The sequence below is a fragment of the Panthera uncia genome, chromosome A2 (assembly GCF_023721935.1).
Source record: "Panthera uncia isolate 11264 chromosome A2, Puncia_PCG_1.0, whole genome shotgun sequence".
Lineage (NCBI taxonomy): Eukaryota > Metazoa > Chordata > Mammalia > Carnivora > Felidae > Panthera > Panthera uncia.
Genome location: NC_064816.1, coordinates 87,737,858 through 87,764,541, shown reverse-complemented (window position 1 = coordinate 87,764,541; position 26,684 = coordinate 87,737,858). Strand labels below are relative to the sequence as shown.

At 33.4% G+C, this 26,684-nt stretch overlaps 2 protein-coding genes across 2 annotated transcripts in view; both read right to left on the bottom strand.

Annotated features, from left to right (window-relative positions):
• The window catches only part of RUNDC3B (RUN domain containing 3B), a 145,659-nt gene that overhangs the window by 55,866 nt on the left and 63,109 nt on the right, over positions 1–26,684 (bottom strand). The window contains exons 4-6 of the mRNA XM_049641390.1: positions 21,477–21,562; positions 11,110–11,199; positions 8,987–9,067 (exon numbers count right to left, since the gene is read on the bottom strand). Of these exons, the coding sequence (XP_049497347.1) occupies positions 8,987–9,067; positions 11,110–11,199; positions 21,477–21,562 (257 nt within the window). The remainder of the gene's footprint in view (positions 1–8,986; positions 9,068–11,109; positions 11,200–21,476; positions 21,563–26,684) is intronic.
• On the bottom strand, positions 16,187–17,562 carry LOC125931041 (small ubiquitin-related modifier 2-like). The gene is made up of 2 exons (XM_049643173.1): positions 17,058–17,562; positions 16,187–16,804 (listed from the first exon to the last, which is right to left on the bottom strand). Exons 1-2 carry the CDS (start codon positions 17,142–17,144, stop codon positions 16,616–16,618), a joined length of 276 nt encoding a protein of 91 aa, XP_049499130.1. The 5' UTR covers positions 17,145–17,562; the 3' UTR covers positions 16,187–16,615.

Below are 26,684 nucleotides of genomic sequence, written 5' to 3'. Positions count from 1 at the left end.
GCATTTTTCATAGAAGTAGAACAATCATAAAATCTACGTAATCACACACAGTGAGTAGCCAAAGCAATCCGGAGCAAGAAGAACAGACCTGAAAGCATCACACTTACTAATTTCAAAATACATTACAAATCAACAGCAATCAAAATAGAATGATACTGGAATAAACGCAGATCAATGGAACAGAATAGAGTCCAAAAATAAACCCAAACATATTTAGTCAATTAATTTATGACAAAGGAGCCAAAAATATTCAATAGTTAAGAACAGTTTGGTCAATGAGTGGAGTTGAAAAAATTGATCAGCCACATGTGAAATAATAAAGTTGGACTCCCATTTACACATACCATACATAAAAATCAACTCAACAAAATAGATCAAAGACTTGAATGTAAAATCTGAAACTGTAAGACTCTAGAAGGAAACACAGAAAGTAAGCTCCTCGACACTAATCTTGACAATGATTTTCAGATTTGGGGCCAAAAACAAAGGCAAATAAAAGCAAAAGCAAAAGTAAACAAATGGGCCAACATCAAATTAAAAGGCTTCTGCACAGTAGAAAAAAAAAATCAACAAAATTAAAAAACAACCTACTGAATAGGAGATAATATTTGCAAATCATAAATCTGATAAGGAGTTAATACCCAAAATATATAAAGAACTCAGAGAACTTCATAACAAAAAGATAAATAATCCAATTACAAATGGACTAAGGACATGAATAGACATTTCTCCAAAGAAGATATATGAAAGGATCACAGGTACGTGAAAAGATGGTCAACATCATTAGTCATTAGGGAAATGAGTATCAAAACCACAGTGAGATACCATATCACACCTGTTAGAATGGCTATCATCAAAAAGATAAGAGATAACAAATGCTAGTGTGGATAGGGAGAAAAGGAAGCCCTTGTTCACTTTTGGTGAGATTGTAAATTTGATACAGTCACTATGGAAAACAGTATGGATGCTCCTCAAAAAATTAAAAATAGTACCATATGATCCAGAAATTCCACTTCTGGGAATATATCCAAAGAAAACAAAACACTATCTTGAAAAGATATCTGCACCCTACATTCATAGCAGCACTATGTATAATAGCTGAGATATGGAAACAATCTATCCATCAATAGATGAATGGATGGAAAAGACATGGTACAGGTATACAACAGAATATGAAATCTTGCCATTTGCAACACCATGGATTGACCTTGAAGGAAGGCATTATGCTAATAAGTGAAATAAATCTGAGAAAGACAAATGCTATATGATTTCATTAATATGTAGAAAACACATACACACACAAACACACAAACTTGTAGAAAAAGAGATTAGGTTTGTGGTTACCAGACACAGAGGGTAGAGGGAGGAAGAACTGAAGAAAGGGAAAGGGAATTGGAGGAAAGTGGTCAAAAGGTACAAACTTCCAGTTATAAAATAACTAAGTACTAAGGATGTAATATATAACATGATGACTAGAAATAACATTGCTGTATGAATATAGAAAGTTCACAGAATAAATCCTGAGTGGTCATTACAAGTAGAATTTTTTTTTCCTTTTTTTTCTTTTCTTTTTATTGTATCTATATAAGAAGATGGATGTTAGCTGAACCTACTGTGGTAGTCATTCATTTCACAATGTATGGAAATCAAACCTTAATTCTGTACTCCTTAAACTTCTACAGTGATGTATACCGATTATTTCTCAATAAAAATTGAAAAAAAATCTATAAAACTGACAAAATGCTTTGGCAAAAATGATTTTAAAATTAAGCCAAAATAAAAGGCTATGAACACAAAAGGCAAAAGGTAACATAACAGAAATGAAAAGAGATTTTAAAAGATATTTAAAGAAATCTCTGAACATCATGACATGTTTTTTGTTTTATTTTAATAAAATATAATTTACCAAAACTGAATCAACAATAGAAAATCGTAATGATTAATAGGACTACCAATGAAATTAAAATAGTAATTTTTTTTTAATTTAAAAAGTAGAAAGCAAAGAGCAATAAGGAAGTTTCTTGTAAGGACAAGGAAGAAAATAAATACTTACATACAATGATTCCAAGGTATACATTACCTCATTAATCCTCATGATAACTCCATGAGGTATTGCTCTACTATTTAACAGATTCACCCAACAATGGAAGACAGTAAGAATAAGAGAAAAGTAGTTTGTTCAACGTCACCCTAGTAAGGGAAACTGGTATTCTATTACAAAATTTTAAAACAATTTTACATTGCCTCCCAACATTTCAATGACTAATAATACTACAGCTGTCTAAAAAAGCTGAATGGCTAAGAAGGTATATTGATGCCAGGTCATGAATGATCTATATGTTTTGCTAACAGTTATTTTAGGCCATGGACAATGAAAAGCTGAAACTCACAAAAGTATCTCTTATTCTAAAGGACACAGAAGTTCTGCAATATTTTTGGTGGGAAAATGATACTTAAGAATTTCAGGAACATTCCAATATTTTGAAGAGCAAAATATTTTTAAAATTTTTATTGAGGCAATGATATAAAAGGAAAAATAGTTTTCCTTTACCGAAAACCTATATAATGCTTTATTATTTATAATTGTTAAACAGACTAAAAATTCTTATCACTCACCTTCTTTATTCCTTTACCTCTAACAATTAAGCACTTATTTTTAATAAGGATATAAAAAGAAGGAAATAATGGACCATAAAATCTTCAGACTATTTACCTTGTTGAAATTTTAAAGTATCATCTCCTTCAGAGGGCTATTTTTAATCCTGTAAATGAACATGACAAAAACTAGAAGATATTCATTTAATTTTCAAAACACCTACTTAATGCTTGTCTATTCTTATGCTAAGTACTGTTAAAGCACTGAGGTTTAAGTGTGAGTCAACATAACAGTCTTTGCTTTCTCGGGGTTTACATTCCAGTAGGAGGAGATAAACAAATAATATACCACCTGTTAGATAGCAAGAGTCACTGCAGAAAATAAAGGAGGGAAGAGGCATAGCATGGGTAGGAATATTATTTTAGGTAGGAAGTTCAATGAAGGCTTCATCAGTAAGGGGGTATTAAGCTGGATTTTAGAGAAGAAGTGGGAAATAGACGTGTAAATATCTGAGTGATATTGCATTTGATAGGAAGGACAAAGGCCCTAATGCACAAGTGTGTCTGGTATGCTCAAGGAATTACAAAATGGCCAGGGTTACTGAAGCATGGTAAGTGGGAAGGCAGGTAGTAGGAGATAAGGTCAGAGAGGTACTGGAGGCCAGATCAAATAAGGACCTTGTCTTTTATTTTGAGTTACATGAAAGAAGCTGCTGGAAAAGATATGAGCAGAGGAATGAAATGATCTTTCATTTAAGAAAAATCAGTCTAGCTGTCTATGGAGAATTAACTATAGGAGTCAGAGGTGAAGGCTTGAAGACTTTTGCAAATTTCCAGGTTTGAATTAAGGAGGTAATAGCGGTGGTGCCAAAGGATTTGCTGGTGGATCCTATGTGGATTATGGCAGAGAAAGTTCAATGATGATACCAAAGTTTTGAGCATAAGCAGCCAGAATGACAGAACTACCATTCTTGGAATGGGAATGGCTAAAGGAAGAAAAGTCTGGGAGAGAAATAGGAGTTCTATTTTGTACATGCTCATTTGAGGTGCTTACTACACATCCAAGCGAAGATGGCAAGTTGGCAGCTGGATATATGAGTCTAGAGTTTAGGGCAATGTTCCAGGTAGAAGTGTACATCTGGGAAAGAGTAGCATAAAGATAATATTTAGAGCCACTAAACTGGAGAGTGAGTACAGACAGAAAAGATGATTTGGGACTGATCTCTAAAACAGTCCAACACTTAGAGGTTGGGGAGATGAGGAGAAACGGGGAAGGGGAGTGAGGACGGAGGAAAACTGGAAGAGCATGGTATCAAACAGTGCTCAAAGAAGGTCAAGACAGACAAGGAAATGATTAACCACTGGATTTGACAATGAGACACCACAGCTGACTCTGACAAGAGCACTTTCAGGGGTAAGTATTAAAGCTCAATTTGAATAGTTCAAGAGAGAATGGAGGCAGAACAAAACAAACCTGGGAACACAGTGTTATAATAAAGGAGAGGTGACTGACTGAGAAGTAGCTAGAAGTGACTATGGGGAAAGTTCCTCTGTTTAATTTTTAACATGGGGAAAATAACAACATGCATGTATGCTGTGAGGTGTGGGAAGATACTGAAAAGAGGGGAAATTAGGGGCATCTGGGTGGCTCAGTTGGTTAAGCATTCAACTCTTTGACTTCAGCTCAGGTCATGATCTCACAATTCATGAGTTCAAGCCCTACATTGGGCTCTGCGCTGACAGCACAGAGCCTGTTTGGGATTCTGTTTTCCCCTCTCTGTCCCTCCTCTGCTTGCCCTCTATCTCTCAAAATAAATAAAATTAAGTAAAAAATTAAAAAAAAAAAAAAAAAAGAAAAGAAAAGAGGAAAAATTAATGGAAGAGGACAGAACAACTGTTGGGACAAAAACCTTAACCTAAGAGACAGGATGGGATGTAGTACACAGGTCAAAGAACTGGTCTTCCACAGGCACATGAAAAGATGTTCAACGTCGCTCCTTATCAGGGAAATACAAATCAAAACCACACTCAGATATCACCTCACGCCAGTCAGAGTGGCCAAAATGAACAAATCAGGAGACTATAGATGCTGGAGAGGATGTGGAGAAACGGGAACCCTCTTGTATTGTTGGTGGGAATGCAAATTGGTGCAGCCGCTCTGGAAAGCAGTGTGGAGGTTCCTCAGAAAATTAAAAATAGACCTACCCTATGACCCAGCAATAGCACTGCTAGGAATTTATCCAAGGGATACAGGAGTACTGATGCATAGGGGCACTTGTAGCCCAATGTTTATAGCAGCACTCTCCACAATAGCCAAATTATGGAAAGAGCCTAAATGTCCATCAACTGATGAATGGATAAAGAAATTGTGGTTTATATACACAATGGAATACTACGTGGCAATGAGAAAGAATGAAATATGGCCTTTTGTAGCAACGTGGATGGAACTGGAGAGTGTTATGCTAAGTGAAGTAAGTCATACAGAGAAAGACAGATACCATATGTTTTCACTCTTATGTGGATTCTGAGAAACTTAACAGAAGTCCGTGGGAGAGGAGAAGGAAAAAAAAAAAAAAAAAAGAGATTAGAGATGGAGAGAGCCAAAGCATAAGAGACTCTTAAAAACTGAGAACAAACTGAGGGTTGATGGGGGGTGGGACGGAGGGGAAAGTGGGTGATGGGTATTGAGGAGGGCACCTTTTGGGATGAGCACTGGGTGTTGTATGGAAACCAATTTGACAATAAATTTCATATATTAAAAAAATAAAAAAAAAAAAAAAGAACCTGATTACAACCTTGTGAAACCCTAAGCAGAGCACCTAGGTAAGCAATGCCTGGACCCCTGACTCATGGAAACTGTGAGATAATAAATATGTGTGGTATTAAGCTGCTAAAAAAAATAAATAAATAAATAAAATAAAAAAAATAAAAATAAAAACTGAGAGCAAACTGAGGGTTGATGGGGGGTGGGAGGGAGGGGAGGGTGGGGGATGGGTATTGAGGAGGGCACCTTTTGGGATGAGCACTGGGTGTTGTATGGAAACCAATTTGACAATAAATTTCATATATTGGAAAAAAAAGTATAAAATAATAATAACATAAAAAAAAAAAGAACTGGTCTTCCGTAGCAAAATGATTACTGTATTCCTACAAGAGGCAGAAAGTATGGGATAGAATGTCTAAGAAAGGCAATTAACAGCATACATGAGTTAACAGTCTCTTTAAGTCAGCAATTTTGTTTGTAGAAATTTGCCTCTTTAAGGATATAGTCATGTTTAAGTACGAAGACTTAGCTATAAGAATGCTGATGGCAACATTATATTGAGAAGTACAAAACTGAAGGCATCATAAGGCACCAACTATCATTAGCTACTGGACTTTTCAGGCCCAAAATCTATTTAAGAAAAAATGTTTAAAAGATGTTTAAAGTTTTATCAAGCAGTAACTCAGAAAAACTGAGTTTTCTCAATGATACACAATCTAAAAGCCAGTTTTATATGAAATCTATTTTAGGATGTTTTCTATTAACATATTTCATATATTTAGCTTCAGAAGGATAACACTTCATTTACAGAGACTAATAGCTAATAAACATTTTTTAAAAGTTCAGCTTCACCAGCAAATAAATGCAAATTAAAACAATAGGGAAAAAAACCCAATAGGATATTATTTTCCACTTGTACAACTGGCCACATTTTTAATACTTAGTTGGCAATGGTGGGAAGCAAGCAATCTCACATATTGCCTATACAAACTTAACTAGTATGGCCTCTTTGGAGTGCAATTTGATAGCATATTTCAAAAGCTTTAATAATACATGTGCTATTTATCCCAGAAATTTTACTTCCACTTTAACTTAAAGAAATAATCATGGTCTATATAAAAGATGTAGTTACAAGGTTATTAACTGCAAAAGTGCATATGACAGTGACAACTAACTGAATGTATCCTAAAGGTCCAACAATAATTATGTAAAAATACTGTAAGATAATGAAATTCTATTCACTTAGGGAAATGATGTTGTGGAAGGATGGTTAATGACATGCAAGAATCTTCATTATACAGTATTAAGGGAAAGAAGTACTACATGTACATTATAATTCCATGTTAAAGAAAAAGATAAGGCTGGAAAGCTACCCATCAAAATGTTAATGCCTCTAGCAGCTGCTTCTTAAAGGTAAGATTTTGAGTGACTTAAGTTTTCCTCTATCTACCTATCTTTATTTTCTAGTTTTTCTATAATGAATATGTATTACTTACCAAATAAATTTGAGTGGTGATGCACTCAGACTCACCATCAGAATGTATTACTTATCAAATAAATTAAAAGCAGTAATTTTGTTAAGGATATATTTTTACAGTTTCTTAAAATTAGAAACCTAATAAATGTTTTTTTTTATTTGTCTAATATAGGTATATTTTGTGGAAGCAACTGAATGTGTACAATATTGGTTCTTTATGATAATCAAGACTGTTTACATATTTCTAAAAAGAAGACCTCCATTGTCAGTAATGCTAACTTATTTATGACAAGGTGGAATTGGTACTTCCCTTCTCATTTCAGTGTCCTTTTTATAATAAGATAGTAGAAATCCCTCAGCGTATGAAGGAGAGGAAGCTAGACATACAAGTTTGGATTAGTGCATCAAAGAAAGACAGTTGCATAAAGATGCGGACAAAAAGTGGTTAAGCAAGTTGGAGGCAGAGAGCATTTATCATTAAACTCATTCTGAGGGGACCACCTGAGAAAGTTCCATCATTGTATGTTTAAGTGTTGCAGTAATTACTATAGTCTCTTATGTATGTAGGAGAGAAAAATTAGTATTCACATTCATCTTTATATTTTAAAGTCACTTCCTAAATCATTACAAATAGCCTTTCTACCTACTTGTCAATGGCCAAACTCCTATGTCCAGCTGTCATCTTGCTCTTTAATTCCAGACCTGTGGCCCACTCTGCACAAACTAGCTGTGTGTTTAGACAATCTACTTAAGCTCTCTATGTTTCATTTTTCTCATTTATAAAATTAGCTTTTGAGGATTAAATGAGTTAATAGAAGGAAAGCACTTTGAATAATGCCTGATATACAATAAGCATTCAATATTATTAGCATTCTTTCTACTAGTATTATTTTTGAACTACTGTCTTCAAAAATGTCCTGAAATCTAATATACCCAAAACAGTATAATTTTATGCCTGTTCAAAATTCTTGCTCTATTTGGTTTTTAGATGTAAAGTACTAGAATTATCACTTTCCCCAAGTGATCCACTTACTCAAGTTAGAAATCTTGGTACCATAAGACTGTGTTACTACTCCTTCACCACCTAAAGTATCTTCACACTCCTACCTCTCACATAGGGACTTCTCTCACTAGATGATGATTATCCTGGTGACAGGGACTATATTATTATTTTCAGCATTTCATGAATTGCCCTTACTGTTGACATCTGTGTATCCCTGACAGCTGGTAAAGTTTCTTTCCTACATTAGATCCCCAATAAATGCATCTTCCAGTGTGCGTGTGTGTGTATGTACATTACATATATACCTATAATACTCTCTTTCTGTTTCCCTTAAAGCTTTAGCTTGATCATAACACTTTTAAAGTATATAATCATTCTATTCAGGAAGCCAATTATGTAATCATACCTTCAAAAAATTTACAGATATCATCTGATTAATTTTCAATGCTGGTGAGATTGTAGGAAATTCTTAACTCTCATACAATACTAGTATTAAGATAAATTGGTACAGACTGTTTTAAAAAGACACACTTTAAGAGCCATAACATTTTTCATTGTATTTGCCTGAATAACTCGGTAAATTCACAGCAGAAACAAAAAGAAAACTGATTTGCAAAAACATTCATTATCCTTTCCTCTATAATGGAAAACAATCTGAATGATGAATTATAATTTTGAACTCTCAATGGACTATTATAGAGCTATCAAAGTTATTATTATAATGATGATAGCAACAGAAATACATGATGTTTTCTAAAAACTACGCTGAAATTACAACTATGTAAAAAGTTTAAACACATTGGAGTCTGCAAATGGAGTCTGTATTTTTGAATAATTCCTGATACTAAAATAAAAGCAATTTTAATCAGATGAATATATTACACAAGACATTAAACTATAAGTTAATATTTATTTTTTCTCTTTTTTTTATTTTAGAGAGCACTCACAAGTAGGGAAGAGGGGTAGAGGGAAAGAGAGAGAATCTTAAGCAGGCTCCACATTCACCACAGAGGCCAGTGTGGGGCTCAATCCAACAACCCTGGGATCATGACCTAAGCTGAAATCAAGAGTTGGACGTTCCACTGACTGAACCACCCAGGTGCCCCTAAATTAAGATTTCAATAACATATTTCAAAACGTCATATACCTCTGGGTAAACTTCAAATATGGTGTGTAGTCTATTACAGCAGGAAAGTTTCCATCCAATCCCTCTCCCTTGAGGCAGAAGCTAAGAAACAAATAAATATGTCACATAATACATCAAACCTTTAAATTGGCATTAAGCATTATAAACAATCTCTGGTTCGAGACATTTGTTTCATCAAATTGTAGGTAAATTTTTTATTCATATTTTAGATGTTACTTGTTACAAATAAACACCTCAATAAAGATACTCTGCGTTCAATACCAATGACAAAGGACTGCACAATACACTCTAACCTGAATATATCATGCAAAAGAAAAATTTTCTGAGAAATCTGTTCAAACGTTATTTGACTATTTTAGTCTTCACTGGATTTTTAAAGACATCATTAGAGGATTTTCAAATGAAGACTTGTTCATGTTTTCATACAAATTCTTAGATGCCGCTGACTGTATTTTTAAAAGATTTAACTAATTAGAAGATGACAGTTTTTTAAACTATGAATAAGTGAAAGGGCCTGGGTCTTAGACCTAAAAAGAAAGCTAAAAAAAATCCATTTGATCGTCAGTCAATCCTTTTTGAGTCCATGGCAACAGGAAAGGTTGCTACTTGCCCAAAGTCATACCAGGAGTCACATAAAGCCAGTAAAAAAACTCTAGACCTCTGGTCTCCCAATCCAGTAATCTTTGTTTTGTATGATGGTGTATCCAATAGGATAATAAAAAAAGTGTTTAGTTTTATGGTCACTGTTATTAAAAAAGTACATCTACTAGGAACATAAACAAGAACATTTACAAGATGTAGGTGGATCTTTCAAAAAACAAATTATTCTATGAACTCCTATGTTCTGATTTCTTTGGGAAGTCTGCCTATTGAAATTCCATTTTCAAATGTTAATATCAAGAGTATCTTGGTATTGCTCCATACTTTTTCATGCTTGAATAAGGAGTGAGCCAAAGTGGCAATACTTTATAAGGGCTTTCCTTCATTTACAGAAATATTACTAATGTATCTTTAAGACATTTGCTTTCAGCTGATCATACAGTATCAATGGGTTACAATAAACCAAGAGTTCACATTCTTATCCCAAGTTTCTTTTTGCACCAAAAAACAGAAATGTAAAGGATTCAGACAGAACCAGCAGGATGACAGGTGAAAAATTAATACACTTAGAAGGATCAAAAAGACAACCTCCATATGGCATCTATCATTTTTGTATTCTAAACAATTAAGCTAATAACCTAATACTACTTTATTAAATTTTAAACAGAGGAAAGTTATACTGACAAAATGAAAATATTTTGAAAAGGAAGTGATTTGCTAAAAAAAAAAAAAAGTACCCTCAGTGGAAATGAGCAGCATTATATTTCTATTAAAGATCTAACAGTAGATTTTCATTTAAGTTTTATACTTATTTTGTTGACACTCTTGGATTTTAACTGATATTTTTCAATAAAATTGTAATATTTCCATTAATCTTATGTTTGAATTGTTATAAACAAACTTTTTATTTTTAGCATAATGTAAAATCTTAGATCAATTAAAGAATACAAAAAGATACTTCCATGAATATATGAAAACTTACATTTACATTTTTAGAACTTATACTCTTAGTCTGAAATAAATTCATCTTGTTGATGATAGAAGCAAATATTAACAATATTTCTGATGGCCCAGATATATAATATAAACACAAGATACCAAACACATCATGCCAGGAGTTTTTTATTTCAACGCATGAGATCATGAAAATCTTTCTGGCTTTCCATCTACTTTCAGTGCATCTTTTCATTTTATAGCAGTAGCTGAAAAATACTAAGAGATAAGATCCAAAAACTTCCTTCAGGGCTACAAGGGTACATAATCTTTTGCTGGGGAGATATAGTCTAAGATTTGCCCAAACTACAGAACAAACATGTCAGTTAAATCCTTAACTTTGAGACAGTCTCTTTGCTGAGAGCAAACCCAGTTAGAAAGCTGATGTTACTGGAAAGGGAACGACATGAATCAAATATCAATATCCAGCTGTGTGCTTTACTTCTTATTAGCAAATCAAGAATAAAAGCTAAGTAGAAACTGGTATGAGGTAGAATAATTTAAAACCTGAATACATTTAGACTGAGTACCTGAAATCAATGGCATTGAGTCCAAGCAGCATGCCAGCAAGCATATTTGCTTCCTCGCCCAAGACAATTGCTCCATCGTCATAAAATCGCCTATAAAATGAAACGGGTAAATATATAAATATTAAAAACAGACTGAAGTCTCCTCTGTAGAAATTATTTAGAAACCAAACTAAGGTATAAAGAACTAAATTTTATTTATCAAAATAAAAACTATTTGGATCAGCCAATTCTTGAAGATATTTAGGAAAAAAAACAAAAAATGCCGCCATAAGAACAACAAAAAATTATTCTAAGTATTTCCACCACTTTTAAAAAGAACTTCCAAAGTAACTCTTTCAACTGGCCAAGACTGCCTACTCTGTTTCCCTAATAGCGAAGCAATATAAATGTAATCTGAAAGGTGGAAAATTCACATTTTTACTGGTCTAATTTTGAAATTCTGTAGATATTATTGTATACATAGAAAAAGATAAACACACATTGCTTTTCTGTAAGTACAAGAAAGTCCACTTATTAACTAAATGGAGAACTAGAGAGATGTGATCATTAGTAATTCATCCTAATCTTTTAATACTACAATACTGAGCTAGCAGGGTGTTTGCGTATGAAAAAGGAAGTATTCATTATCTCTGACAAAATAAATTATGAATCCACCTCTCTTAATTCTTGTAAAGCTTATTGTTTTGGTTAATGTCAGCTTTTAAAATACTACAATTTTATTTTAAAATATTTAAAATAAGTATTTTGAGAAAATATTATGATACGAATCTATGGCATTTTTCCACAAATAAGTACGATCATTGTATTTGCTTTCTTTTAAAAATAATACTGTGCAAAAACTAGTTTATGTTCAATAACCAGGCATCATTTGATTGTATTACCTATATATATTAGATATAGACAGTGGACACCACTCTGTAAGATCCCACCAACTAAAAGGAAATTTTAGTACTGGAATTTTATTAAATTTTATTAAATTTTATTTATTTATTTTATTTATTAAATAAAATTAAATAAAATTTATTTATTTATTAAATTAAATTATTCCATTTTAGTAAATGGAATTTGTCTTACTCTTTTTAGTCATGAGTTTATTAAGGCTGCAAAAAAATTTAATAAGCTCATAATCCACCAATTTTGCATAGTTCATAGTTTAAAAAATACTTTTACAAACATATCCTTTGATACTTCTTTAAAAAGTCCATGAAGCAAAGGTGGAAAGAACTATCATTAGTTTCAAATTTTCCACCAAAAAAAGTTAAGAGTTAGGTTAAAACAATTTGCCCAAGCTCATGCAGAAACTGCTCAAGGAAGAAACATAATTCTTCTTACTTTAAGTTCTATATATTTTCTTTTAAACCTTATCACTTCCTATAAAACAAAAATATTTAAAGAGAATTTAACCTATATTATAGTTCATAAGGAATTTTAAATGAGTGAAAAGTACAAAGGAGAATAAGAGACCTTCTGTCAGATACAAACAAATATGTGGGAAGACTTGCCTCAATAGATGTTTTGTGTTTCCTTGGAAATATGGGAATTGCTTTTATTGATTTGTGTAAAAAGAGAAAAACTAAAACTTCCAGCCTAACAGAGATTAACAAAATAAATGGAAAAAATTTCTACATACTTAAGGTTTTCCACAAAAAGGTAAAGATATTTAAATAAATTTATATACCTGAGATTTTGCCACTGTTCCAATAGCTAAAATGGCTGTTGACAAAATATTTTGACTCCGAAAAGAGTTATGATTACAATGGCTCTACAGCCCAAATTCTGTTGAACACATGCCTTAAAAAGAATTCTGGTTTTTGATAACTGGGAATCACCCATTATTCCTAGTATTTCCCTATATAAGAAAAGGTCTTTTTATTTTTTTTTCTTTTTTCATTTTGAGTCCACCATGCTTAAAAGTACATTCTAAGAGTCAGATCAAAACTATTTCTGCTTATTCCTAATGTCAACATTGTGTTAGGGACTGCTGAAGAATACCAAAAACACACACATATCTCACCAGTTTCAGAGATTTCTTAAAGTCTAAAGATCTTATACAATATTCTTTTGAGGAGTTCTTTGGCTTAAGTTTTACTAATAATTTTTTAAGTAAACCAATATAAGTGAAACACTTGCTATATGTGAAATAATTCCACTTAAATAAAACAATACCTGAAGTGGAATGCTGCATAGACCTCATTTATTATGAGTTTTTACTGAACCAGAGGGGATGGGAGGACAAACGGTAGAGGAAGAGCTACTTAACGAGGTGTCCACTGTATGCTCCACATCTTCACTATTAATGCAAGCTAAGAAAAAAAGTATTTTTCATAAAATACACTTCTGAGATAACATTTAAAAAATAATTCAGTATTCAAAAAATACTGAGTTAAAGTGATCTGAACCGAAAAAGGTATTTTTATCATTTAATCAAAGACATTACTCACATGTATTAAAGAAGAAGCTGTTAGGAAAAATTAATTTTTTTATTCTCTTAATCAAATCAACATATCAGTTTTGACTGGAAATCTGATTCTTGTTATCAACCCTTTCAAAGACTTCAAGAAAACCTGTAAACATCTACATTTTATCTTATAGAAAAACTGGAGCATTAATAAAGTTTGCTTATATAACATGTAACAAATGAACCAAGGGTAAATCCTAAATGACTAAATTCAATAATAGTAAGGTATACACTAAAAAAATTCCCTTTCATTGAAAATATTTTTTGTTCTAAAGAAAATAATTGTAGGAGAAGGACCTAACCAAAACAGTACAATGAATTGCTAAAATATATTATAAACACTGAAAGTACCAAGGTGAAAAAGATGTATTAAAACTTCAATTTAAAGCTTTATACATTAGATTGTATCCCTAAAGAAGTGTTACATGTTAGAAACAAAGAAAAATTATGAGCAACTACTGATATTACTGTATCTGGAGGAAAAGCTTCCACTGTAAAAATTTTTTTTCATGTTTATTTTGAGAGAGAGAGAGAGAATGAACAAGTGGGGAAGGAGCAGAGAAAGAATTCCAAACAGGCCCGTCACTGACAGTGCAGAGCCTGATGTGGGGCTTGATCTCATGAACTGTGAGATCATGACGTGAGCCTAAATTAAGAGTTGGACGCTTAACCAACTGAGCCACCCAGGTGCCCTGCTTCCACTTTTTATTAGGTATACTCTTTCCAATCATGTGTTGACTACAAAAATATCAGAAACCAGAAAACCATTTAAAATAACACCCTAATAACAACCGTACTTTTTCTCTTATCATATATAATTTAACTCTCATTGAAATATATCTCTATAATTCTTTCTTTGGTGTTCATTCTGTAAAACTATTTGAAGGCCCTTCAGGTACTTCAATAACAAATACCCTTTGGATTGCATCCAAAGGAACCACCAGAGTATCATACTGATACTATATAATATCATGCTTCCAATTTTCCTTTTTTGAGAGTCAAAAGTTATTCTACACACTGAAAATGGAATACTAAAGTATGAGAAAGTTTCTCTTCTAAACCAAAGAAATTTCATTATCACATTCTTGCTCCCTTGCCCAGTTTAGTCTCTAAGTATGAAATTTTAAGGGAGGAAGTTAGAAAAGTCTCCCTCATGACATCCAAAATAGATTATAGTATTATAAATAAATGTTATATTCCATTCAAAGACAAACTGAATCAGAATGAAACCTGACTAAAAAGTAAATCTCCAAATATCTTGCTAAGAATGTGAGATTCATTAATTATTTTATCAACAAATATAGAATAAGTTCCTACTATGTGGCAAGAACTGTGCCAGGTATGAAAGTTAAATAGTGGATGACCTAAGCATGGTCCCTCTCCATGAAGCTTACCGTCTAGGGGAGGGGACAGGCAACAAACAAGAGAAGAAGGTAATTAGACTTGATAAGTAGGATAAGCAAATAAATAGGTTGTTGAAGTAGAGAAAAACTGAAGGAGAACTCAACTCTGAAGAAAATCACTATTAGGAAAGGCATTCTCAAGAGCTGAGCCTTTATGCCCAGAGAAGTCTGATCACACAGGGCTCTGTAGGCCATATAACATTAATAATAAATGTGAACATTTACTGAGTGCCAAGCACAGTTACAAATGCTTGATATGAATAATCTTCCTTAACTTTACCAGCACATATTATGCCAGGGAGGGATTAAGAACTTGTGTAAGACTCTACAGATAGAAAGTGCTGAAACTAGGATTTGACTCCAAGAAATATGTTTGAAGAGAAACCATTCTAGACCTAAGTGGGAATTAACAGAATATTTTTAACATTTAAGAAGATTGGCTGGAAGATAAATGGCTAGAAGGGGGAAAACTGGAAGCTCAATTAGGACACCAATAAGGGAGTGTAGACAAGAGATAAACAAGGTATTTATTACTGTAACCATCATGGAGATTGAGGTAAATAGATCAAGATATATTTTGGAGAGAGGATTGACAAGACTTGATAATTAGGAATTATTATAGAAAATGAGGGAGAAAGAGAAGTCAAATATGAATTTTAGATTCTGACTTGATCAACCATGTAGGTAGATTGTAAGACCACTTGTTAAGGAAGAGGTAAAGACGATTAGGGGGGAAAAAATCTGATCTAAACTCGCTAGCTAGAGATTTAAGTGTGGTGTCATGATCATACAGGTGGTATTTAAAGCCATTCTAAAAATTCTACAAAGACAGAAAGGAAAATGAATAGAGAATAAAGATCACACAATACAGGGCTAAGTCAGGAAATACTGATCTTTCAAAGTTGTGAAGAGCATGGAGAATGAGCTTCTTTTCACAGAGTCATTATTTTATCCCATTCCATCTTGATTTGATGTCAATCAAAATATACCACTGGATATTTAGTACAAAAAAAAAAAAAAGGCAATATGCTAGTGCAAACACACCAGCTACTGCATGCAGAGTAAAGGAATGAGGAAGGGGAAAATGAAAGAATAAACTATCAACTAGTACTCAGGATGTGGTGGCACCAAACTGAGTTTTTTAATTTAAAAAAAATTTTTTTTAATGTTTTTATTTATTTTTGAAGGAGAGAGAGACAGAGCATGAGCTGGGGAGCAGAGAGAGAGGGAGACATAGAATGTGAAGCAGGCTCCAGGCTCTGAACTTTCAGCACAGAGCCTGATGCGGGGCTCGAATTCATGAACTGTGAAATCATGACCTGAGCCGAAGTCGGACGCACAACTCACTGAGCCACCCGGGCACCCCTTTCCTTTTTTTTTGAATGTTTACTCATTTTTGAGAGACAGTGTGTGAGTGAGGGGGCAGAGAGAAAGGGAGACACAGAATCTGAAGCAGGATCTAGGCTCTGAGCTGTCAGCACAGAGCCTGACACGGGGCTCGAACCCATGAACTGCGAGATCATGAGCTGAAGTCAGACACTTAATTGACTGAGCCACCCAGGCGCCCCATATTGAGTTTTTTAACACAGAATGTATTCTTGGTCTGTAGGAACAGAGTTCTGGAACAAAGTGGCAGGTTCCTTCTTTAGTAGACACCTTCTGTCTGCTGCTGGAACACATCAGTTTTATCTTCCTCCTCTATTTCCAACTGTGTGGGTATGTCTGTTTCACTGGCTGGCTGTCTTTCAAATGAGAATCTGATCTGCCTTATAGACAAACCCTGTGGTTGACAGCAGGCTTCCATTAGTTTGCTAAGTGTTGTATGCCTCTTAATCTTTTTTTTATTTTTTATTTTTTTGATGTTTGTTTATTTTTGAGACGATGCGAGAGACAGAGTGCAAACAGCAGAGGGGCAGACAGAGGGAGATACAGAATCTGAAGCGGGCTCCAGGCTCTGAGCTGTCAGCACAGAGTCTGACGCGGGGCTCGAACCCATGAACCTCGAGATCATGACCTGAGCTGAAGTCGGACGCTTAACCGACTGAACCACTCAGGCACCCTTACGCCTCTTAATCTTAACACTGCACCACAAAAGCATCCTGACCCAACACCTTCAAATTAATATGATCATTTTTCTCAGTCTTGACTCCTTCCTTGGGCTTTTCATTGACCATGGAGAATTTCAGAGTATCCTCCTCTGCCACTTCACAAAGGAGGTATCAGGTCCACACTGAATGAGCACAGAAGCAAGTACCAGTAGTGGCATAAGAAGTACTTCATTTCTTTTTTATGACTGAATATCAGTCCACAGTATGGAATATATACTGTTTATTCATTTGCCAATTGATAGGACATTTGGGTTGTTACCATTTTTCGGTTATTATGAGTAATGCTGCGATGAATGTCCGTATATATGCTTTTTGTGAACATATTTTCAATTCTCTCGGAAATACATATACACATATATGCATATGTAGATATATATGTATAGATCTATACATAGATCTATAGATAGATACACACACACATACATATATGTATCCGTATATATAGGAGTTATGTGCTGGGTCATGTGGTAAATCTATATTTAACTTTTTGAGAAACTTCCAGACTGGTTTTCAAAGGGGCTACATGATTTGTTTCCTTCTATCAATGTATGAGGATTTCAATTTTTCCAGCTCCTTGCCAATACTTGTTATTATTTGTTCTTTTGATTTTAGCCATCCTAGTGGATGAGCAGTAGTATCTCATTGTGTTTTTGATTTGCAATTCCCTGTTATTGATGTTGAGCATCTTTCATGTGTTTATTGGTCATTTGTACATCCTCTCTAGAAAAATGCCTATTCAGATTCTTTGCCCATTTTTAAATGTTTTGTTTTTGTTTTTATTACTAAGTTGTAGGAGTACTTTATACATATTTTAGATTGAAGTCCCTTATCAGACATTTAACTTTGCAAAAATTTCCTCCCATTCTTTGGATCATCTTTTCACTTTCTTGATGATATTCTTCAAAGCAAAAAGGTTTTAAGTTTGATTATGCCAATGTATCTACTTTTTCTTTTGTGGCTTGTGTATTTGCTATTATATCCGGGAAATTATTCCTAATCCAAGGTCAGGAAGATTTATATTTATGTTTTCTTCCAAGAGTTTTCATGGAAGTCTGATCCATTTTCAGTAATTTTTGTATATGAAATAAGGTAGTAGTACACAAGCAAGTTTTATTAATGTTTTTCATCTTAATAATATAAAATATAAATATTTTATTTATATTTTTATGAAATAAATTATTTTAAAATATTTAATATTTAATATATTTTAAATATATATTTATAAAATATTTAATTATTATATTTTATAATTTAAACAGATTCAGATTCTAAGTCTTTCTTAGCTCTTGAAAGATATGGTAATTTTTCACTATTCTATCTACTTTTCTGTAAGTGGGAAAAGTATTTATCACCTCCTTTTTCACTTTGTGACAGCTCAGTTAATTTTTGAAGTTTTGTTTCATACTTCACTCCTTCCTTCTCTTACACCTACTATAGTATAAAAAAATTATTATTTCTTCTGAGTACAACGTTTGTCATAAATTAAGTACTGTGGTACAATTGTAAAGTAACAAACAGGTCTCTACAAAACTAATTTTATCTCTACTTCATATTTTCCATATTTGTTACTTCAAATTCTTACCAGAATGGTTTCAATCTTGTTTCAAGTATCACATTTGTGTTTTTTAGCTTAACTTTTCTAACTATTTTTCAGTCTGTGGGTAGGGAGAAATTAAAACTTGGAACAAATTAATTCAGTTTCTACTTTACTTCTCTATTTCTCAGTCTTCCCAATAACCTACAAAAACAATTGCCCACCTTTTTTTTTTTACGCTTGGATTCTAATCTCAACTCTCTAACCTCCCAACTCTGGCTATTTCCCAGTAACCCCTCAATCCCTAAACCAGAAACCCTGCAAGGGTTGTTTCCAACTGCTAAGACATCCTCCATCTTAGCAAAAAACAAACAAAAAAAAAAAAAAAAAAAACAAAAAATAAAATCACTTGTATTTCTCTAACACTACAGAGCCATGTGATGTGCTCCTACAAGATAATTTACTATATTTCTGTTCCCCTACTTCTTCACCCAATCTTATCCTTGGATTTTCACAGATTATTATTCTCAAGCTTGCCTATCTTAGCTCATGTAGCTCCTCCTTCTGTCCTGGGGTAAACACTTGCATCACCATTTTAAAGGACGTCATTACTCTTTATCTGTGAAGAGTAGAACAAGAAAAGAACACTTGATTCAGATACTCTCAAGATTCCTAAAGGACCAGAGATCATTTCTCATTGTTCTACAAGCACTTATGTCAGGGAGCATCCAGACAAAAGGTAAGGTATAACTATTCTTTCCAATAGTTTGCTTGCATTTCACAAAGCTAATCTTCCAAATAGGTATGTTTCAGCCAGAGGTTCACAATCAAATTTATTTATAATTAAGAAGTTTCTTTGGTTTGACTTCAGTAAAAAAAAAAAAAAAAATAGCATAGTTTTGTTTTGCTTTTAAAAAGGAAGACTTTTTGCAACTGCATTTTTTAACTTCTAAGATGAGAATTCTGAAATAACACCCTCCTTCCTTTTCTGGAAATTAGAGCCATTGTATTAGCACTTAAATACTATGGGTGCGTATATTATATAAACATATATTTGCTTGCATATGTGTAGAAACATTTACTAAGCCATGTTTCTGTTTCAATAATGTATGCTTATATATTTTTACAAGAGTATTTTTACTTCATGGACTTTTTTAGAGACGAATCATTTCCTTTTTATCAAAAAAGACAGCTAACACCTAAGAACAAGCCAAAAAGCATTTCCCTTTAAATATTTGAACTACTCAGTCTAAAAATAATCTATTCAAGAACTATTTCTACTCCACTCATTTGTCTAAGAAGCAAGACTAACAACTTAGATTATCAATGCTTTAATTTCTATTCAGAAGACTATCATAACTTTAATGCAACTTTGCAAATGCACAGGAGATGATTATTGTGTAAACTTCATTTTGATTTCATTGATTTAGGATTTATAGGTTTGATCTATGAGATTCTTATACTACTTTTATCTTCAAAACCTTAGTATCCTCAATATTTAGTATCTTCCATAATTAAACTTATTTACTAGAAATAATAAATAGAAGTAACAAAATTTTCATTTCACAAAGTTCATCTCAAACATCTAAGAGTTCATCATTTCACTGCCCAAGGAATCGTACTGCAATAAAAGAATTCAGTAAGTATATATCAAACAATTATGTGACATGATGGAAGTGTTAGTGGTATGACAGTAATCATTTGATAGTAATAAGTGTATCAAATCAACATGTTGTACACCTTAAACTTCAAAATATGTCAATTATACCTAAGTAAAGTGGGAAAAAAACAAAGCAAAAATGTATCATAATAAATGCCCACATTTTCTCAAAATCCAAAATGCCAAATATTGCAACAGGACATGGAAATTAAGATTCCAGATATATGAGTTCTTTATATATGGCCCTAACTGCTCTATCAAAACTGGTTTATAGTTGTCACTCTTTTCTTCTCTTTCAGAAATATGATTTATGAGGTAGTAATATGTATGGTAATTTAGAAGTGCCTAAGGCAGTGTGGTCCAATAGAATGTTCTACATATGTGCTGTCCAGTTTGGTAGTCATTAGCTGCACATGCCTACTCAACACCTGAAATGTGACATGGCAACTGAAGAAGCGATTTGGTAATTTTATTTACTCTTAACTGACAGTAATTTACATGGTGGCATGTGGTTAGTGGCCACTGTATTGAATAGTACATGTTTAAGGTACTGAAAGTACTGAATATTTTCATTTACAAATACTTTTGAAATGCAGAAAATCATTTTTTTAATAACAGTTATAAGCATAGAGATTAGCAGACCAGAGTTTTATAGGCATGCCTGTTGTCCTAATATGAACCTTTTCTTTTATCATTGTAAAAAAGTAAAGTAACATGGCACAGTATGTCATCTCTTACGTGCATACAACCTAAGAAAAACAACACTAGTCTAGCCTGCCTTAAAAAGACAACTGAGCAATCACTAGTTATATGTATGAATTAAATGAAAGAAATAAAATAAGTGTAATACAGAAAGAGAAAGAATGCTATAGGAATCTGATGGTGAGATTTTTCTTCAAATTGGTCAGGGAAAAGCCTGTGGAGAGAATGGACTTCAACTATTAAAAGTGTGAGAAATAGAAATGATTCAGAAAGATACTCTAGGTATAATGTAAAGCCTGAAAAGATAAACCCAAGAAGATGCATGGTTAGCTGACAAATGGCATTTTCCTGAGAAGATAGTGGGTTTACCTGAGCAGTACAAAAAAGAGGAAATAAAATAGCTATGGACTTAAGAAAGGAATGAATCTTCATCTTATTCTTACTTCTAATCTTTAGGTGATTCTTCTAAATACATATTTGAAAATCAAAAAGACTTTTAAACCTGGTTGTTTTGAAGTCTCTCAGAGCTGTAGAGATGTATTCAGATAAATGTTTTTCCATGAGTGCTACTCTAATCCAGGCTCTACCCTAAAAGGAAGAAGAAAGAATCAAATGTGAAAAAAAAATTACAAGTTAAAAAAATATTTTGTCCACTGTCATCAAAAATATAAGCATTTTAATATGTAAAGAACAATTCAGTCAAAATATACATTTGATAAAGACTAAAAAATATTTAAGTAGATAAGAACAGGTAGGTTTTGATTATATAAAGTTTGTTTTTTTTGTCATTTGTTTCTCTAAATATACAGGGTACCGTATGTCATACTAATTTTCTATCCGCTGAAGAGAGGTAACTATTAATATTGAGTTACTCGTGTCAGAGACTTTACGAAACTCTTTACTTCAATGCCCAAATCAACATGCTAATTAAAATGAGTCCCCTTATAAAACATGAAGAACAGAGTCCATTCTTTTTTTTTTTTAATGACCATTGCCACACCACTTGTTTAAGAAAACTTCCCACCTATCCTTCCAGAGGGAGGTTTTACATAACTAATATTGAACCAAATTTCATTACGTACCATGCATCCAAATCATGAGTTACTGAGTTTGCACCCATAACATTCTAAAACTATTACCAAATATTTTAACTGGAAAAAACAAACTCAAAATAAAGTTACACAAAACCATATATTTTGGTAGAAAATCACATAAGCAGACAATTCTGACTAAATGTGAATAATTTAATTTTACTTTTGAAAGGGGTAGTATCATTCAATAGTTGAGACTAGCCAGTTTTGTTTTTGTTTTTTTTAATAATCCAAAGCATTTCTCCTGGACTCTGTTTAAAATTAAAGAATATAAGAGGTCACATTTGTAATGAGAATTTTTTAATTCGTTTGCTTTCATTTTCACGCAGCCCTCCCACCAGTCTCCAGAAAATCTATGAAGATTAATGAGATAGAAAATCAAAACAATGCAATGGCAGTTGAGAATAAAGGTGATGCTAATCATTATACATGATGGTCAATCACCTGGTATGGAGAAAAAAAGCATTTTTAAAAAAGTTTACTTATTTATTTTTGAGAGAGAGAGAGAGAGAGAGAGAGAGGGAGGGAGGGAGGGAGGGAGGGAGGGAGGGAGGGAGGGAGGATGAGCAAGCTGGGGAGGGACACAGAATCCAAGAAGGCTCCGTACTGTCAATATGAGAGGCCTGACACAGGGCCCAACTCACAAACCATGAGATCTGAACTCACTCACAAACCCTGAGATCATGACCTGAGCCAAAATCTTGAGATCATGACGTGAGCCAAAATGGAGTCTGATGCTTAACCAACTGAGCCACCCAGGTGCCCAGAAAAAAACAAAAAACAAAAAACACACACAACGTTCTTTAGAAATGTCTATACCTCTAGTGAATTCACCAAACCTCTGGATAGGAAAGATCAAAAAGGAGTCAATCTAGACAGTGCTAAAACCTGACCAACTAGAAGCAGCAGTATTGTGAAAAAAAGGAACGATATGAATGTGATTAGCAGGGCAGTCAACTTGTTCATCAAACTCAAAACCCTTTTTTGTTTGCCCAGGGCTCAGTCTATTATTCCTGCTGAGTAAGCCTTGGGGAACCTACAAACAGCAGTGGATGATCAGAACAAAAGGAAGGAAGAAGCAAGCCATTGGTCAGCAGTCTCAAGTTTCTCTCCTGAAATTTCCTTTGAAAGACACAGAGACTGGTAGTGGTGGTTTGAATCAAAAGGCTATGATTTCACCAGAGCAGAAGGTGGGAGAGTTGCCCGCCAGAGAAAGTTAGACACAGGAGACTGTGCTATTGCTAGATAAGAAATGTGGGGAAAGCCCTGCTTCCTGATTTATTAATTTCAATTCATGCAAAACTGGCCTGCACCTAATTTCCTGTCCTTGTATGTTTGTGGAATTCTCTATTATATTGTGATAATACACTGTGCTAATTTTAAGTTTCTTTTCTTTCAACAAAAGAACTTTAACTAGAACAGGAGATAAACAGACTTATAAAAGTTGTTGGGGCCATAAAGTGGGAAAGCCTTACAGCTTGGCTTAATTAATATATGCTTAGCTCTGGCTTAAGATACATTAAGATATTTATATACATTAAAATACTTAATCTTCTCACACAATACTTATTGTGTGAGTTACAATACTAGCCCTACTTTACTCTATGAGGAAACAAAAAACAGACACATTGAGAAGACAGGAAACATCTCACCACCAAACCAACCAACCTAACTGAACTAAAATCTATACACTCTATACACTCTACCTCCTGTTTCAGGGGATAACCTATAATCATTTAAGAGAGTAAAAAGACAAATTACAGAGTAGGTAAAGATATCTGCATTATATACATATGACAAAAAGCTCTCATTTATAAAATACAAATAATTCTTACAAATCTATAAGAATAACTCAACTAAAAATTGGGCTTGCAAGGGAAAGATTTTATAGATTCTACTTCTTTGGTATTTTAGGTACCAAAATATTCAGATGTTTTCTTCCTTTTTAAGTTAGTTTTATAATTTTTTTCAAAGAATTTGTCAATTTCATCTAAATTTAAAAATTCCTAGGTATGGTGACTTGGTTTAAGTGTGCTCCTCTTGATTTCAGGTCAGGTCAAGATCTTGTGGTTTGTGAGCTTGAGCCCTGCATCAGTTTCTGTGCAGACAGTGCAGAGCCTACTTGGGATTCTCTCCCTCCCTCTCTGCCTCTCCCCACCTTGGAATAAATAAATAAATCTTAAAAAAATAAAATTTATAGGTATGAATTATTCATAATATCCTTTTAGGATTTTTAATGTCTATAAGGCCTATGGGGTTGGTTGGCCTATTTCTGATACTGGTAATTTATAATCTTTTTCTCTGTATGAATAGTCTTGTTAGAAGCTTACCAATTGTATTAATCTTTTTAAAACCACCACCTTTTAGTTTTGTTGAGCTTTTTCTATTGTATATATTTTTTCAATTTAATTGAATGTTTTCCCTTTATTTCTTTCCTTCTTTTTGGATGTATTACTTTTCTTAAATAGCTTCTTGAGATGAAAACCTTGATCAATGACCTTCAGCCTTTATTTTTTTTTTAATACATAAGAGCCTACGTAAGTCTTTTTTTCTCTAAGCACAAATTTTACAGTTATATTTTCATTATCACTACTTTCCATTTATTTTTCCATTTTAATTTTAACTTCTTTCATCTGTGACTTATTTAGAAGTCCTTCTCAATTTTTACTCACATAAGCATTTTCTAGTTATATTTTTGTTATTAATTATAGCTTAATTCCACTGTGATCAGAGAATACATTTGAGATTATTTCAATCTGAAATTCAATGAAATGAATTATAACTCAGCATATGATCAATTTTTGGATAAGTTCTGTATGTGTTTGGTTTGAATGAGTATTTTGAATGAATATTTATACATTCTTACATACTTCAGTTCTCTGGTACTACTAATCCTTATTAATATTTTCTACAATTACTTAAAAGTCTACTATTTGCATCTCCAATAGATCTGTTTCAATTACCTTGTTTTATTTCTTAGTTTTGGTCATTAGATCTTGTTTCCTGATATGCATAGTGAGCGGTTTTTGATTGAATACTGGACACTGTATATAAAAGTTTGTAGCTGCACTAATGCTACCTTTATCTAGATTTATTTTTGCTCAGGTAGGAAGGGAGTGTACTTAAACGTCACTTTTCACTGTTTAAGGGCACCAATTTTAAGACTTTTTTGGGCTGGTCTTTGTCTGAATATCTCTTACTCCCAAGGTGGAATCTTTCTGGGGTCACAAATAAAAGTCTACAGTATTTTACAAGGCCCCTCCAACTTGTTTGACCTTAAACTCTAACCTCTTTATCTCCAGAACAAAACTGTGAAATCTTTATAATCAGCTTTTTTAGCTTCCTACCTGCAGCTTTCAGCCTGGTTTATGAGACTTTTGCTCTATGCTTCAAGTAGCTAAAAGTTGGCAAACACCTCACAGGAAAACTGCATGTATAACTTCAGACACATCTGTCTACAGCTATCTCAATAAAGTCCTGGTTTCAGTGGCAGGTCCAAGCTCCACCTTCTGTTTCTCTAGCCTAGAGAAACTAAAAGAACTCCCAGCACTCTCTGATTGACTCTGTATCAATGATGTGAACAGACAAATGTCCTTAGGCTAACAGCCAAGATGAAAGTAGGGCTCACACCTCATGTACGATCCTTCTGTCTAGTACTGTGGCCACTTAAGTCCTCATGCCTTGTCTGTTCTCTTATGTCTTAAATTTATTGTTTTGTGTATTTTATCCAAACTCTACCGTTGTTGGCAGAAGTGATGCTCTGATACAAGCTACTCTGTAATCACCAGAAGCAGAAACTGGTTCATTTCTCACCTCCAGGATCATCTTTTTTTTTTTTTTTTACTTCAGTTACATCCTTCTACTATGACTCCCTCAATGTGCATTCTCCATACTGCACTCAGTTGATCTTTTTGAAATGCAAACCACATTACAATACCCTATTATTTAAAAAAATTAAAAGAAAGAAACCCTCAAGTAGCTCCCCATTGCATTCAGAGTAATATCTAAACTCTTAACATACTCTGCTTCCTCTGCTTACCATTTGAACAGCACATTTCTTTCTGTAATTCACATCTTGGCTCAAATGTTGTTGCATCACACAAGCCTTCCCTACCCAACCTATCTAAAAGAGTGTCCTTTCTTCCACCACTCTGATCACTTTCTAACTTCTTAACCTGTTTCATTTTTTTAAGGCCCCTGAGATTATATTATATATACACTGATTTGTTATAATTACTGAAACATTACACAACATTTGTTCTCTGTCATCTTTTCACCAATGCCACTGTATCCTCAATATTTATTAACAGTTTCTAGCACACAGTAGACAGTCAATAGATACTTGTTGAATAAGTGGATAAAACTAAAGTAGATAAGTAACTTGCTCATTGCCAGTAGGCATTAGAGGTACCAGTGACAAGTGGGGAAAAGGAATGATGTGAGGAAAATGGTCTTTCATAAAGATTCATATGAACTTAGTATTTAAAATGGAAAGAATGTAAAACAAATGGGCAGAATCAGAGTATTTCTGGTTTCTGCCTAGGAAACCATTTTTTTATTTTTAAAGCTCCCCAAGTATGTCTGCCATTCTTCCAGGTTTGCAGCCATCACGATAAAGA

Excerpts from the sequence above, each read along its gene's own strand:
- LOC125931041 (XM_049643173.1), bottom strand. The coding sequence starts at position 17,144 with ATGGTCAATGAAAAGCCCAAGGAAGGAGTCAAGACTGAGAAAAATGAT. Across the intron at positions 16,805-17,057 it reads TGGGTCAGGATGCTTTTGTG|ATTAAGAGGCATACAACACT; the intron begins GTGCAGTGTTAA and ends AATAAAAAAAAG.